The 13,652-nt window shown below is 65.7% G+C and overlaps 1 protein-coding gene across 2 annotated transcripts in view; it reads left to right on the top strand.

The window, feature by feature from the left end:
- ARHGAP40 (Rho GTPase activating protein 40) overlaps positions 1–13,652 on the top strand; it is a 46,656-nt gene that overhangs the window by 21,599 nt on the left and 11,405 nt on the right. For both annotated transcript variants that reach the window (XM_075571885.1, XM_075571884.1), the window contains exon 10: positions 3,758–3,840. In XM_075571885.1, the coding sequence (XP_075428000.1) occupies positions 3,758–3,840 (83 nt within the window). The remainder of the gene's footprint in view (positions 1–3,757; positions 3,841–13,652) is intronic.

The following is a 13,652-nucleotide window of genomic DNA, read 5'->3' as shown; positions in this document are numbered from 1 at the left end:
GGTAAGTTGAGTGGCAGAGGCCTTGCGCGGTCCCCCCCCCGGCATTTAATTTAAATGCCTTGGGGAAGAGTGTGGGGCCTCTGAACCCGGCGCTGATCCCCCCCCCCCCCCAGAAAATCCCACACCCCCTAGTTTGCGCCCCCCTGGTTTAGGCTGCCTGGTACACACAATAGAGGAACCACATGGAGTATCTGGTAGGGGGCGGAGAGTATCTGGTAGGGGGCGGAGAGTATCTGGTAGGGGGCGGAGAGTATCTGGTTGGGGGCGGAGAGTATCTGGTTGGGGGCGGAGAGTATCTGGTTGGGGGCGGAGAGTATCTGGTAGGGGGCGGAGAGTATCTGGTAGGGGGCGGAGAGTATCTGGTAGGGGGCGGAGAGTATCTGGTAGGGGGCGGAGAGTATCTGGTAGGGGGGGGGAGAGTATCTGGTAGGGGGCGGAGAGTATCTGGTAGGGGGCGGAGAGTATCTGGTAGGGGGGGGAGAGTATCTGGTAGGGGGGGGGAGAGTATCTGGTAGGGGGCGGAGAGTATCTGGTAGGGGGCGGAGAGTATCTGGTAGGGGGGGGAGTATCTGGTAGGGGGGTGGAGAGTATCTGGTAGGGGGGGAGAGTATCAGTAGATCATACAGTTGTAACCCGGCAATATACATTTTCCTGATATTTTACCCTAAAATGAAGGAGACAGCAGGCTGGGAGCCCGGTCTAATCCGTCACAGTATGTGTGTACAAGACAATCGTACAGGGGGACCTCCCACAGTGCCTCAAGAGTTAAAGTGTGTGACCCGTGTATCCTGCCTGTGCTCACGTATGGATGTGACCCGTGTATCCTGCCCGTGCTCACGTATGGATGTGACCCGTGTATCCTGCCCGCGCTCACGTATGGATGTGACCCGTGTATCCTGCCCGTGCTCACGTATGGATGTGACCCATGTATCCTGCACGTGCTCACGTATGGATGTGACCCGTGTATCCTGCCCGTGCTCACGTATGTGTGTGACCCGTGTATCCTGCCCGCACTCACGTATGTATGTGACACGTGTATTCTGCCCGTTCTCACATATGGATGTGACGTGTATCTTGACCGCGCTCACGTGTGGATGTGACCTGTGTGTCCTGCCTGCGCTCACGTATGGAAGTGACCCATGTATCCTGCCCGTGCTCACGTATGGGTGTGACCTGTGTGTCCTGCCCGTGCTCACGGATGGATGTAACCCGTGTATCCTGCCCGTGCTCACATATGGATGTGACCTGTGTATCCTGCCCGTGCTCACATATAGATGTGACACTCGGACCCTAAATACGAAGATAATTCAGAGCTTCAGACAACCCAGAGAAGTAGGGAGCGATGCATGCTGGGTATTACCCGAAGTATGGAGAGATGCATGCTGGGAATGACTGTGACGATAGCTTATGACAGGTTGTAATTTACACCAAATACTGGGTTTGAACTGAACGAGGCTTAGATATAATAAAGTATATTTATTCCTTTGGATAGGTGAACACACGATATAGTACAGTAACAAGACAAGATGTACACTTACTTTGGGGATGGGGGATGAGAAGTATGTTGCATAACAATTCTCTCGCAATCTGGTAACAATTCAGATGATATCAGAAGACAAAGGATAAAGGGTGGACAACAGTTTATAAACCTTTTGTACCCTATCCTTAACATTGAGTACAGGTGATTGGTCTTCACTTCAATTACCTCTAGCCACTCTTTAACGTGGGAACACATTTTGATACATGCCCCCCTGCTAGTTGACACATGCTCATTAGAGCTCTGGGGTCTCATTTCTGTAGCCCCTCATCTGCATCAGGAATGCCAGCTAGTCTACCAAACGGAATTCCTGGCAGGATATTCTTTGTTGTGAGGTGTGAAATGGGACACTTAGACTGCTCTGGTTTGAGCCGTCTCCGCCCTCATGCAAACAGTGGAGGTGACAAAATCCTTTGAACAATACTTAAGTCCTAGACATAGGGTCGCCTCTCTGGCCATATGCTACCCTGGTATGCAAAGGAATTTCCTCTGGGTTTTATCCCTGCTTTGGGACACAGTATGAAAGATAAAACACAAACATATTAAAATATCCGGTTCCGTTGGGTCCAGCGGGTCCAAACTTCCCAGTTCTCAATGCCGGAACTGGGACACCCTAGGGTCCAATTTGCGACTTGCTATGACCTTCAGAACCGGAGTTACACAAATACACCTTAAACCGTTTCCTATTTTAATACAAAAAACTACGCTTTAAATTAAATCACGGTTTTTCACTAAATCCCCATTGAAAACAACGGGCTCCGCCGCCATAGACTTTCAATGGCAAACCGCCGCCGTTGGCGGCTATGGGAATCCGCCGCCATAGACTTTCAATGGGGCGACGCCGCCGTTGAAGTCAATGGGGGTTTTCCGCCATAGCCGGTCAATGGAGTTTGGCCGCCATTGGAGTCTATGGGAAAAGTCCTGAACTTTCAAGGGGGTCCATACTCCGTGGGGTTGGGCCAAGAGGGTCAAGGATGGTTCTGCAGTGATGCCGGAGCAGTGACTACAGGTACCCCAAACCCTGATCCTCTGGACCCTCCGGAACCGGAGCTATGGATTCCTAAATTTCAGCTTCTCACATTTAGCCGTTTTCTTGAGCTGTTTCTGCCGCCGCCATTGGAACCTATGGCGCGACCCGTTCTTCTCGGTTCGACCCTTATCGGGGGTCCAGGATTCGGGGACCCGGTTGTGGTCGAGTGGGGGGAGGTCTAGGAACTAGTGGCAAAAAGAATTTTATTTCTATGTGCTCTAGAACTGTTTATTCCCACGCCACTTGTCGTTGAACTTGACTGCTAAGTGATCAAAGCTCTCTTATTGAAAATGTATCCGCTTTGCGGTTTTGCGGTTTGGACGGCAGCCAACTCGTTCCTGGAAAGCTCCTTCGAAGATACTCCATTGAAGTCAATGGGCCCATTGACTTACAATGGGAAACCGCCGCTCCTCCTCTCGGACGCCATCTGCTGGTCTTCACAGGAAACAAGACCCAAACAGCAAGATTCGCCATTGAAACACATGGAGCCCCAATGGCGGCCTATGGGACCCTGCAAAATGGTGCCTGAAAAGGCGGGAAAATGACACAAAGGGCTATAATCATTAAAGAACTATTAACCCTTGTGCTCCCGGATGGATTCTAGTGTGTGTGTGATGCAGACACTGATTAAACCAGATATTACAATAAAGCATGGGAACAGGGGAATACACATTTTCTTGTCATAACAAGGGTTAAATCACATTTCTGGACCTCAGCCCAGTTAACCCCTTGTCTCCCTGGTGAGGTCAGGGGATGGCCAAATGGGGTGCAACCCCTTTAATCCCGGGCCACCCCCTTTCTCCCTCTACAATGACCCGGAGAGACAGGAAACAGAATGAACGTGTTTGAAACCAAACAAAAGTCTGTGACATCATCACACGGGGGGGTGGGGGGGGAGGAAGTAAAATGCCGGTGGGGTGGACATATCGTATGACGAAATTACCATTGTTGGACAAAGATGGAACTCAATCCCAAGAGAGATTAAAGGACCAAGACGCCCAAAAGTAAGACGGGAGGATGGGATGAGGGAATGTGTGGGAGCGACGTGGAGAAGAGAGGCTGTAACCGCGGGACCTGGGAGATCACTGGGGAGGCTTCATCCAGCAGCGGGGAGACCCGGGCTGAAGATGAGATTATATACATATATATATTATCTGTTTCCATTGTCTGTCCTCTCTCTGAATTCACAGATATCCCTGACCTGAAGCAGAGGCTGCAAGCACTGAACCTTCTGACCTTGATCCTTCCAGAGCCAAACCGCTGCACTCTTAAAGTGAGACTCCTCAACACTGCACCTCGCCCTGCACTGCCCCCTCCCCACACCCGGCCCTGACACTGCACCCTCGCCCTGTGCTGCACCCTCTCCTGCACTGCCCCCTCCCCACACCCGGCCCTGACACTGCACCCTCGCCCTGTGCTGCACCCTCTCCTGCACTGCCCCCTCCCCACACCCGGCTCTGACACTGCACCCTCGCCCTGTGCTGCACCCTCTCCTGCACTGCCCCCTCCCCACACCCGGCCCTGACACTGCACCCTCGCCCTGTGCTGCACCCTCTCCTGCACTGCCCCCTCCCCACACCCGGCCCTGACACTGCACCCTCGCCCTGTGCTGCACCCTCTCCTGCACTGCCCCCTCCCCACACCCGGCTCTGACACTGCACCCTCGCCCTGTGCTGCACCCTCTCCTGCACTGCCCCCTCCCCACACCCGGCCCTGACACTGCACCCTCGCCCTGTGCTGCACCCTCTCCTGCACTGCCCCCTCCCCACACCCGGCCCTGACACTGCACCCTCGCCCTGTGCTGCACCCTCTCCTGCACTGCCCCCTCCCCACACCCGGCCCTGACACTGCACCCTCGCCCGGTGCTGCACCCTCTCCTGCACTGCCCCCTCCCCACACCCGGCCCTGACACTGCACCCTCGCCCTGTGCTGCACCCTCTCCTGCACTGCCCCCTCCCCACACCCGGCCCTGACACTGCACCCTCGCCCTGTGCTGCACCCTCTCCTGCACTGCCCCATCCCCACACCCGGCCCTGACACTGCACCCTCGCCCTGTGCTGCACCCTCTCCTGCACTGCCCCCTCCCCACACCCGGCCCTGACACGGCACCCTCGCCCTGTGCTGCACCCTCTCCTGCACTGCCCCCTCCCCACACCCGGCTCTGACACTGCACCCTCGCCCTGTGCTGCACCCTCTCCTGCACTGCCCCCTCCCCACACCCGGCCCTGACACTGCACCCTCGCCCTGTGCTGCACCCTCTCCTGCACTGCCCCCTCCCCACACCCGGCCCTGACACTGCACCCTCGCCCTGTGCTGCACCCTCTCCTGCACTGCCCCCTCCCCACACCCGGCCCTGACACGGCACCCTCGCCCTGTGCTGCACCCTCTCCTGCACTGCCCCCTCCCCACACCCGGCTCTGACACTGCACCCTCGCCCTGTGCTGCACCCTCTCCTGCACTGCCCCCTCCCCACACCCGGCCCTGACACGGCACCCTCGCCCTGTGCTGCACCCTCTCCTGCACTGCCCCCTCCCCACACCCGGCTCTGACACTGCACCCTCGCCCTGTGCTGCACCCTCTCCTGCACTGTCCCCTCCCCACACCCGGCCCTGACACTGCACCCTCGCCCTGTGCTGCACCCTCTCCTGCACTGCCACCTCCCCACACCCGGCTCTGACACTGCACCCTCGCCCTGTGCTGCACCCTCTCCTGCACTGCCCCCTCCCCACACCCGGCCCTGACACTGCACCCTCGCCCTGTGCTGCACCCTCTCCTGCACTGCCCCCTCCCCACACCCGGCCCTGACACTGCACCCTCGCCCTGTGCTGCACCCTCTCCTGCACTGCCCCCTCCCCACACCCGGCTCTGACACTGCACCCTCGCCCTGTGCTGCACCCTCTCCTGCACTGCCCCCTCCCCACACCCGGCCCTGACACTGCACCCTCGCCCTGTGCTGCACCCTCTCCTGCACTGCCCCCTCCCCACACCCGGCCCTGACACTGCACCCTCGCCCTGTGCTGCACCCTCTCCTGCACTGCCCCCTCCCCACACCCGGCTCTGACACTGCACCCTCGCCCTGTGCTGCACCCTCTCCTGCACTGCCCCCTCCCCACACCCGGCCCTGACACTGCACCCTCGCCCTGTGCTGCACCCTCTCCTGCACTGCCCCCTCCCCACACCCGGCCCTGACACTGCACCCTCGCCCTGTGCTGCACCCTCTCCTGCACTGCCCCCTCCCCACACCCGGCCCTGACACTGCACCCTCGCCCGGTGCTGCACCCTCTCCTGCACTGCCCCCTCCCCACATCCGGCCCTGACACTGCACCCTCGCCCTGTGCTGCACCCTCTCCTGCACTGCCCCCTCCCCACACCCGGCCCTGACACTGCACCCTCGCCCTGTGCTGCACCCTCTCCTGCACTGCCCCATCCCCACACCCGGCCCTGACACTGCACCCTCGCCCTGTGCTGCACCCTCTCCTGCACTGCCCCCTCCCCACACCCGGCCCTGACACGGCACCCTCGCCCTGTGCTGCACCCTCTCCTGCACTGCCCCCTCCCCACACCCGGCTCTGACACTGCACCCTCGCCCTGTGCTGCACCCTCTCCTGCACTGCCCCCTCCCCACACCCGGCCCTGACACTGCACCCTCGCCCTGTGCTGCACCCTCTCCTGCACTGCCCCCTCCCCACACCCGGCCCTGACACTGCACCCTCGCCCTGTGCTGCACCCTCTCCTGCACTGCCCCCTCCCCACACCCGGCCCTGACACGGCACCCTCGCCCTGTGCTGCACCCTCTCCTGCACTGCCCCCTCCCCACACCCGGCTCTGACACTGCACCCTCGCCCTGTGCTGCACCCTCTCCTGCACTGCCCCCTCCCCACACCCGGCCCTGACACGGCACCCTCGCCCTGTGCTGCACCCTCTCCTGCACTGCCCCCTCCCCACACCCGGCTCTGACACTGCACCCTCGCCCTGTGCTGCACCCTCTCCTGCACTGTCCCCTCCCCACACCCGGCCCTGACACTGCACCCTCGCCCTGTGCTGCACCCTCTCCTGCACTGCCACCTCCCCACACCCGGCTCTGACACTGCACCCTCGCCCTGTGCTGCACCCTCTCCTGCACTGCCCCCTCCCCACACCCGGCCCTGACACTGCACCCTCGCCCTGTGCTGCACCCTCTCCTGCACTGCCCCCTCCCCACACCCGGCCCTGACACGGCACCCTCGCCCTGTGCTGCACCCTCTCCTGCACTGCCCCCTCCCCACACCCGGCCCTGACACTGCACCCTCGCCCTGTGCTGCACCCTCTCCTGCACTGCCCCCTCCCCACACCCGGCTCTGACACGGCACCCTCGCCCTGTGCTGCACCCTCTCCTGCACTGCCCCCTCCCCACACCCGGCCCTGACACTGCACCCTCGCCCTGTGCTGCACCCTCTCCTGTGCTGCCCCCTCCCCACACCCGGCCCTGACACTGCACCCTCGCCCTGTGCTGCACCCTCTCCTGCACTGCCCCCTCCCCACACCCGGCCCTGACACTGCACCCTCGCCCTGTGCTGCACCCTCTCCTGCACTGCCCCCTCCCCACACCCGGCTCTGACACTGCACCCTCGCCCTGTGCTGCACCCTCTCCTGCACTGCCCCCTCCCCACACCCGGCCCTGACACGGCACCCTCGCCCTGTGCTGCACCCTCTCCTGCACTGCCCCCTCCCCACACCCGGCTCTGACACTGCACCCTCGCCCGGTGCTGCACCCTCTCCTGCACTGCCCCCTCCCCACACCCGGCCCTGACACTGCACCCTCGCCCTGTGCTGCACCCTCTCCTGCACTGCCCCCTCCCCACACCCGGCCCTGACACTGCACCCTCGCCCTGTGCTGCACCCTCTCCTGCACTGCCCCCTCCCCACACCCGGCCCTGACACTGCACCCTCGCCCTGTGCTGCACCCTCTCCTGTGCTGCCCCCTCCCCACACCCGGCCCTGACACTGCACCCTCGCCCTGTGCTGCACCCTCTCCTGCGCTGCCCCCCCCCCACACCCGGCCCTGACACTGCACCCTCGCCCTGTGCTGCACCCTCTCCTGCACTGCCCCCTCCCCACACCCGGCTCTGACACTGCACCCTCGCCCTGTGCTGCACCCTCTCCTGCACTGTCCCCCTCCCCACACCCGGCTCTGACACTGCACCCTCGCCCGGTGCTGCACCCTCTCCTGCACTGCCCCCTCCCCACACCCGGCCCTGACACTGCACCCTCGCCCTGTGCTGCACCCTCTCCTGCACTGCCCCCTCCCCACACCCGGCCCTGACACTGCACCCTCGCCCTGTGCTGCACCCTCTCCTGCACTGCCCCCTCCCCACACCCGGCCCTGACACTGCACCCTCGCCCTGTGCTGCACCCTCTCCTGTGCTGCCCCCTCCCCACACCCGGCCCTGACACTGCACCCTCGCCCTGTGCTGCACCCTCTCCTGCACTGCCCCCTCCCCACACCTGGCCCTGACACTGCACCCTCGCCCTGTGCTGCACCCTCTCCTGTGCTGCCCCCTCCCCACACCCGGCTCTGACACTGCACCCTCGCCCGGTGCTGCACCCTCTCCTGCACTGCCCCCTCCCCACACCCGGCTCTGACACTGCACCCTCGCCCTGTGCTGCACCCTCTCCTGCACTGCCCCCTCCCCACACCCGGCTCTGACACTGCACCCTCGCCCTGTGCTGCACCCTCTCCTGCACTGCCCCCTCCCCACACCCGGCTCTGACACTGCACCCTCGCCCTGTGCTGCACCCTCTCCTGCACTGCCCCCTCCCCACACCCGGCTCTGACACTGCACCCTCGCCCTGTGCTGCACCCTCTCCTGCACTGCCCCCTCCCCACACCCGGCTCTGACACTGCACCCTCGCCCTGTGCTGCACCCTCTCCTGCACTGCCCCCTCCCCACACCCGGCTCTGACACTGCACCCTCGCCCTGTGCTGCACCCTCTCCTGCACTGCCCCCTCCCCACACCCGGCTCTGACACGGCACCCTCGCCCTGTGCTGCACCCTCTCCTGCACTGCCCCCTCCCCACACCCGGCTCTGACACTGCACCCTCGCCCTGTGCTGCACCCTCTCCTGCACTGGCCCCTCCCCACACCCGGCTCTGACACTGCACCCTCGCCCTGTGCTGCACCCTCTCCTGCACTGCCCCCTCCCCACACCCGGCCCTGACACTGCACCCTCGCCCTGTGCTGCACCCTCTCCTGCACTGCCCCCTCCCCACACCCGGCCCTGACACTGCACCCTCGCCCTGTGCTGCACCCTCTCCTGCACTGCCCCCTCCCCACACCCGGCTCTGACACTGCACCCTCGCCCGGTGCTGCACCCTCTCCTGCACTGCCCCCTCCCCACACCCGGCCCTGACACTGCACCCTCGCCCGGTGCTGCACCCTCTCCTGCACTGCCCCCTCCCCACACCCGGCCCTGACACTGCACCCTCGCCCTGTGCTGCACCCTCTCCTGCACTGCCCCCTCCCCACACCCGGCCCTGACACTGCACCCTCGCCCGGTGCTGCACCCTCTCCTTCACTGCCCCCTCCCCACACACGGCCCTGACACTGCACCCTCGCCCTGTGCTGCACCCTCTCCTGCACTGCCCCCTCCCCACACCCGGCCCTGACACTGCACCCTCGCCCTGTGCTGCACCCTCTCCTGTGCTGCCCCCTCCCCACACCCGGCCCTGACACTGCACCCTCGCCCGGTGCTGCACCCTCTCCTGCACTGACCCCTCCCCACACCCGGCCCTGACACTGCACCCTCGCCCGGTGCTGCACCCTCTCCTGCACTACCCCCTCCCCACACCCGGCTCTGACACTGCACCCTCGCCCTGTGCTGCACCCTCTCCTGTGCTGCCCCCTCCCCACACCCGGCTCTAACACTGCACCCTCGCCCTGTGCTGCACCCTCTCCTGCACTGCCCCCTCCCCACACCCGGCCCTGACACTGCACCCTCGCCCTGTGCTGCACCCTCTCCTGCACTGCCCCCTCCCCACACCCGGCCCTGACACTGCACCCTCGCCCTGTGCTGCACCCTCTCCTGCACTGCCCCCTCCCCACACCCGGCTCTGACACTGCACCCTCGCCCTGTGCTGCACCCTCTCCTGCACTGCCCCCTCCCCACACCCGGCTCTGACACTGCACCCTCGCCCTGTGCTGCACCCTCTCCTGCACTGCCCCCTCCCCACACCCGGCTCTGACACTGCACCCTCGCCCTGTGCTGCACCCTCTCCTGCACTGCCCCCTCCCCACACCCGGCCCTGACACTGCACCCTCGCCCTGTGCTGCACCCTCTCCTGCACTGCCCCCTCCCCACACCCGGCTCTGACATTGCACCCTCGCCCTGTGCTGCACCCTCTCCTGCACTGCCCCCTCCCCACACCCGGCTCTGACACTGCACCCTCGCCCTGTGCTGCACCCTCTCCTGCACTGCCCCCTCCCCACACCCGGCCCTGACACTGCACCCTCGCCCTGTGCTGCACCCTCTCCTGCACTGCCCCCTCCCCACACCCGGCTCTGACACTGCACCCTCGCCCGGTGCTGCACCCTCTCCTGCACTGCCCCCTCCCCACACCCGGCCCTGACACTGCACCCTCGCCCTGTGCTGCACCCTCTCCTGCACTGCCCCCTCCCCACACCCGGCCCTGACACTGCACCCTCGCCCTGTGCTGCACCCTCTCCTGCACTGCCCCCTCCCCACACCCGGCCCTGACACTGCACCCTCGCCCTGTGCTGCACCCTCTCCTGCACTGCCCCCTCCCCACACCCGGCTCTGACACTGCACCCTCGCCCGGTGCTGCACCCTCTCCTGCACTGCCCCCTCCCCACACCCGGCCCTGACACTGCACCCTCGCCCTGTGCTGCCCCCTCCCCACACCCGGCCCTGACACTGCACCCTCGCCCTGTGCTGCACCCTCTCCTGCACTGCCCCTCCCCACACCCGGCCCTGACACTGCACCCTCGCCCTGTGCTGCCCCCCTCCCCACACCCGGCCCTGACACTGCACCCTCGCCCTGTGCTGCACCCTCTCCTGCACTGTTCCCTCCCCACACCCGGCCCTGACACTGCACCCTCGCCCTGTGCTGCACCCCTTCCTGCACTGCCCACTCCCCACAACCGGCCCTGACACTGCACCCTTGCCCTGTGCTGCACCCTCTCCTGCACTGCCCCCTCCCCACACCCGGCCCTGACACTGCACCCTCGCCCTGTGCTGCACCCTCTCCTGCACTGCCCCCTCCCCACACCCGGCTCTGACACGGCACCCTCGCCCTGTGCTGCACCCTCTCCTGCACTGCCCCCTCCCCACACCCGGCCCTGACACTGCACCCTCGCCCTGTGCTGCACCCTCTCCTGCACTGCCCCCTCCCCACACCCGGCCCTGACACTGCACCCTCGCCCTGTGCTGCACCCCCTCCTGCACTGCCCCCTCCCCACAACCGGCCCTGACACTGCACCCTCGCCCTGTGCTGCACCCTCTCCTGCACTGCCCCCTCCCCACACCCGGCCCTGACACTGCACCCTCGCCCTGTGCTGCACCCTCTCCTGCACTGCCCCCCTCCCCACACCCGGCTCTGACACGGCACCCTCGCCCTGTGCTGCACCCTCTCCTGCACTGCCCCCTCCCCACACCCGGCCCTGACACTGCACCCTCGCCCTGTGCTGCACCCTCTCCTGCACTGCCCCCTCCCCACACCCGGCCCTGACACTGCACCCTCGCCCTGTGCTGCACCCTCTCCTGCACTGCCCCCTCCCCACACCCGGCTCTGACACTGCACCCTCGCCCGGTGCTGCACCCTCTCCTGCACTGCCCCCTCCCCACACCCGGCCCTGACACTGCACCCTCGCCCTGTGCTGCACCCTCTCCTGCACTGCCCCCTCCCCACACCCGGCTCTGACACTGCACCCTCGCCCTGTGCTGCACCCTCTCCTGCACTGCCCCCTCCCCACACCCGGCTCTGACACTGCACCCTCTCCTGCACTGCCCCCTCCCCACACCCGGCCCTGACACTGCACCCTCGCCCTGTGCTGCACCCTCTCCTGCACTGCCCCCTCCCCACACCCGGCTCTGACACTGCACCCTCGCCCTGTGCTGCACCCTCTCCTGCACTGCCCCCTCCCCACACCCGGCCCCGACACTGCACCCTCGCCCTGTGCTGCACCCTCTCCTGCGCTGCCCCCTCCCCACACCCGGCCCTGACACTGCACCCTCGCCCGGTGCTGCACCCTCTCCTGTGCTGCCCCCTCCCCACACCCGGCTCTGACACGGCACCCTCGCCCTGTGCTGCACCCTCTCCTGCACTGCCCCCTCCCCACACCCGGCCCTGACACTGCACCCTCGCCCTGTGCTGCACCCTCTCCTGCACTGCCCCCTCCCCACACCCGGCCCTGACACTGCACCCTCGCCCTGTGCTGCCCCCTCCCCACACCCGGCTCTGACACTGCACCCTCGCCCGGTGCTGCACCCTCTCCTGCACTGCCCCCTCCCCACACCCGGCCCTGACACTGCACCCTCGCCCTGTGCTGCACCCTCGCCCTGTGCTGCACCCTCTCCTGCACTGCCCCCTCCCCACACCCGGCCCTGACACTGCACCCTCGCCCTGTGCTGCACCCTCTCCTGCACTGCCCCCTCCCCACACCCGGCCCTGACACTGCACCCTCGCCCTGTGCTGCACCCTCTCCTGCACTGCCCCCTCCCCACACCCGGCCCTGACACTGCACCCTCGCCCTGTGCTGCACCCTCTCCTGTGCTGCCCCCTCCCCACACCCGGCTCTGACACTGCACCGTCGCCCTGTGCTGCACCCTCTCCTGCACTGCCCCCTCCCCACACCCGGCTCTGACACTGCACCCTCGCCCTGTGCTGCACCCTCTCCTGCACTGCCCCCTCCCCACACCCGGCCCTGACACTGCACCCTCGCCCTGTGCTGCACCCTCTCCTGCACTGCCCCCTCCCCACACCCGGCTCTGACACTGCACCCTCGCCCGGTGCTGCACCCTCTCCTGCACTGCCCCCTCCCCACACCCGGCCCTGACACTGCACCCTCGCCCTGTGCTGCACCCTCTCCTGCACATCCCCCTCCCCACACCCGGCCCTGACACTGCACCCTCGCCCTGTGCTGCACCCTCTCCTGCACTGCCCTCTCCCCACACCCGGCCCTGACACTGCACCCTCGCCCTGTGCTGCACCCTCTCCTGCACTGCCCCCTCCCCACACCCGGCTCTGACACTGCACCCTCGCCCGGTGCTGCACCCTCTCCTGCACTGCCCCCTCCCCACACCCGGCCCTGACACTGCACCCTCGCCCTGTGCTGCCCCCTCCCCACACCCGGCCCTGACACTGCACCCTCGCCCTGTGCTGCACCCTCTCCTGCACTGCCCCCTCCCCACACCCGGCCCTGACACTGCACCCTCGCCCTGTGCTGCCCCCTCCCCACACCCGGCCCTGACACTGCACCCTCGCCCTGTGCTGCACCCTCTCCTGCACTGCCCCCTCCCCACACCCGGCCCTGACACTGCACCCTCGCCCTGTGCTGCACCCCCTCCTGCACTGCCCCCTCCCCACAACCGGCCCTGACACTGCACCCTCGCCCTGTGCTGCACCCTCTCCTGCACTGCCCCCTCCCCACACCCGGCCCTGACACTGCACCCTCGCCCTGTGCTGCACCCTCTCCTGCACTGCCCCCTCCCCACACCCGGCTCTGACACGGCACCCTCGCCCTGTGCTGCACCCTCTCCTGCACTGCCCCCTCCCCACACCCGGCCCTGACACTGCACCCTCGCCCTGTGCTGCACCCTCTCCTGCACTGCCCCCTCCCCACACCCGGCCCTGACACTGCACCCTCGCCCTGTGCTGCACCCCCTCCTGCACTGCCCCCTCCCCACAACCGGCCCTGACACTGCACCCTCGCCCTGTGCTGCACCCTCTCCTGCACTGCCCCCTCCCCACACCCGGCCCTGACACTGCACCCTCGCCCTGTGCTGCACCCTCTCCTGCACTGCCCCCTCCCCACACCCGGCTCTGACACGGCACCCTCGCCCTGTGCTGCACCCTCTCCTGCACTGCCC

This window comes from Ascaphus truei, chromosome 15, assembly GCF_040206685.1.
Source record: "Ascaphus truei isolate aAscTru1 chromosome 15, aAscTru1.hap1, whole genome shotgun sequence".
Taxonomy (NCBI): domain Eukaryota; kingdom Metazoa; phylum Chordata; class Amphibia; order Anura; family Ascaphidae; genus Ascaphus; species Ascaphus truei.
The sequence above is the reverse complement of the archived record's forward strand: the minus strand, read 5'-3'. Positions and strand labels throughout refer to the sequence as shown.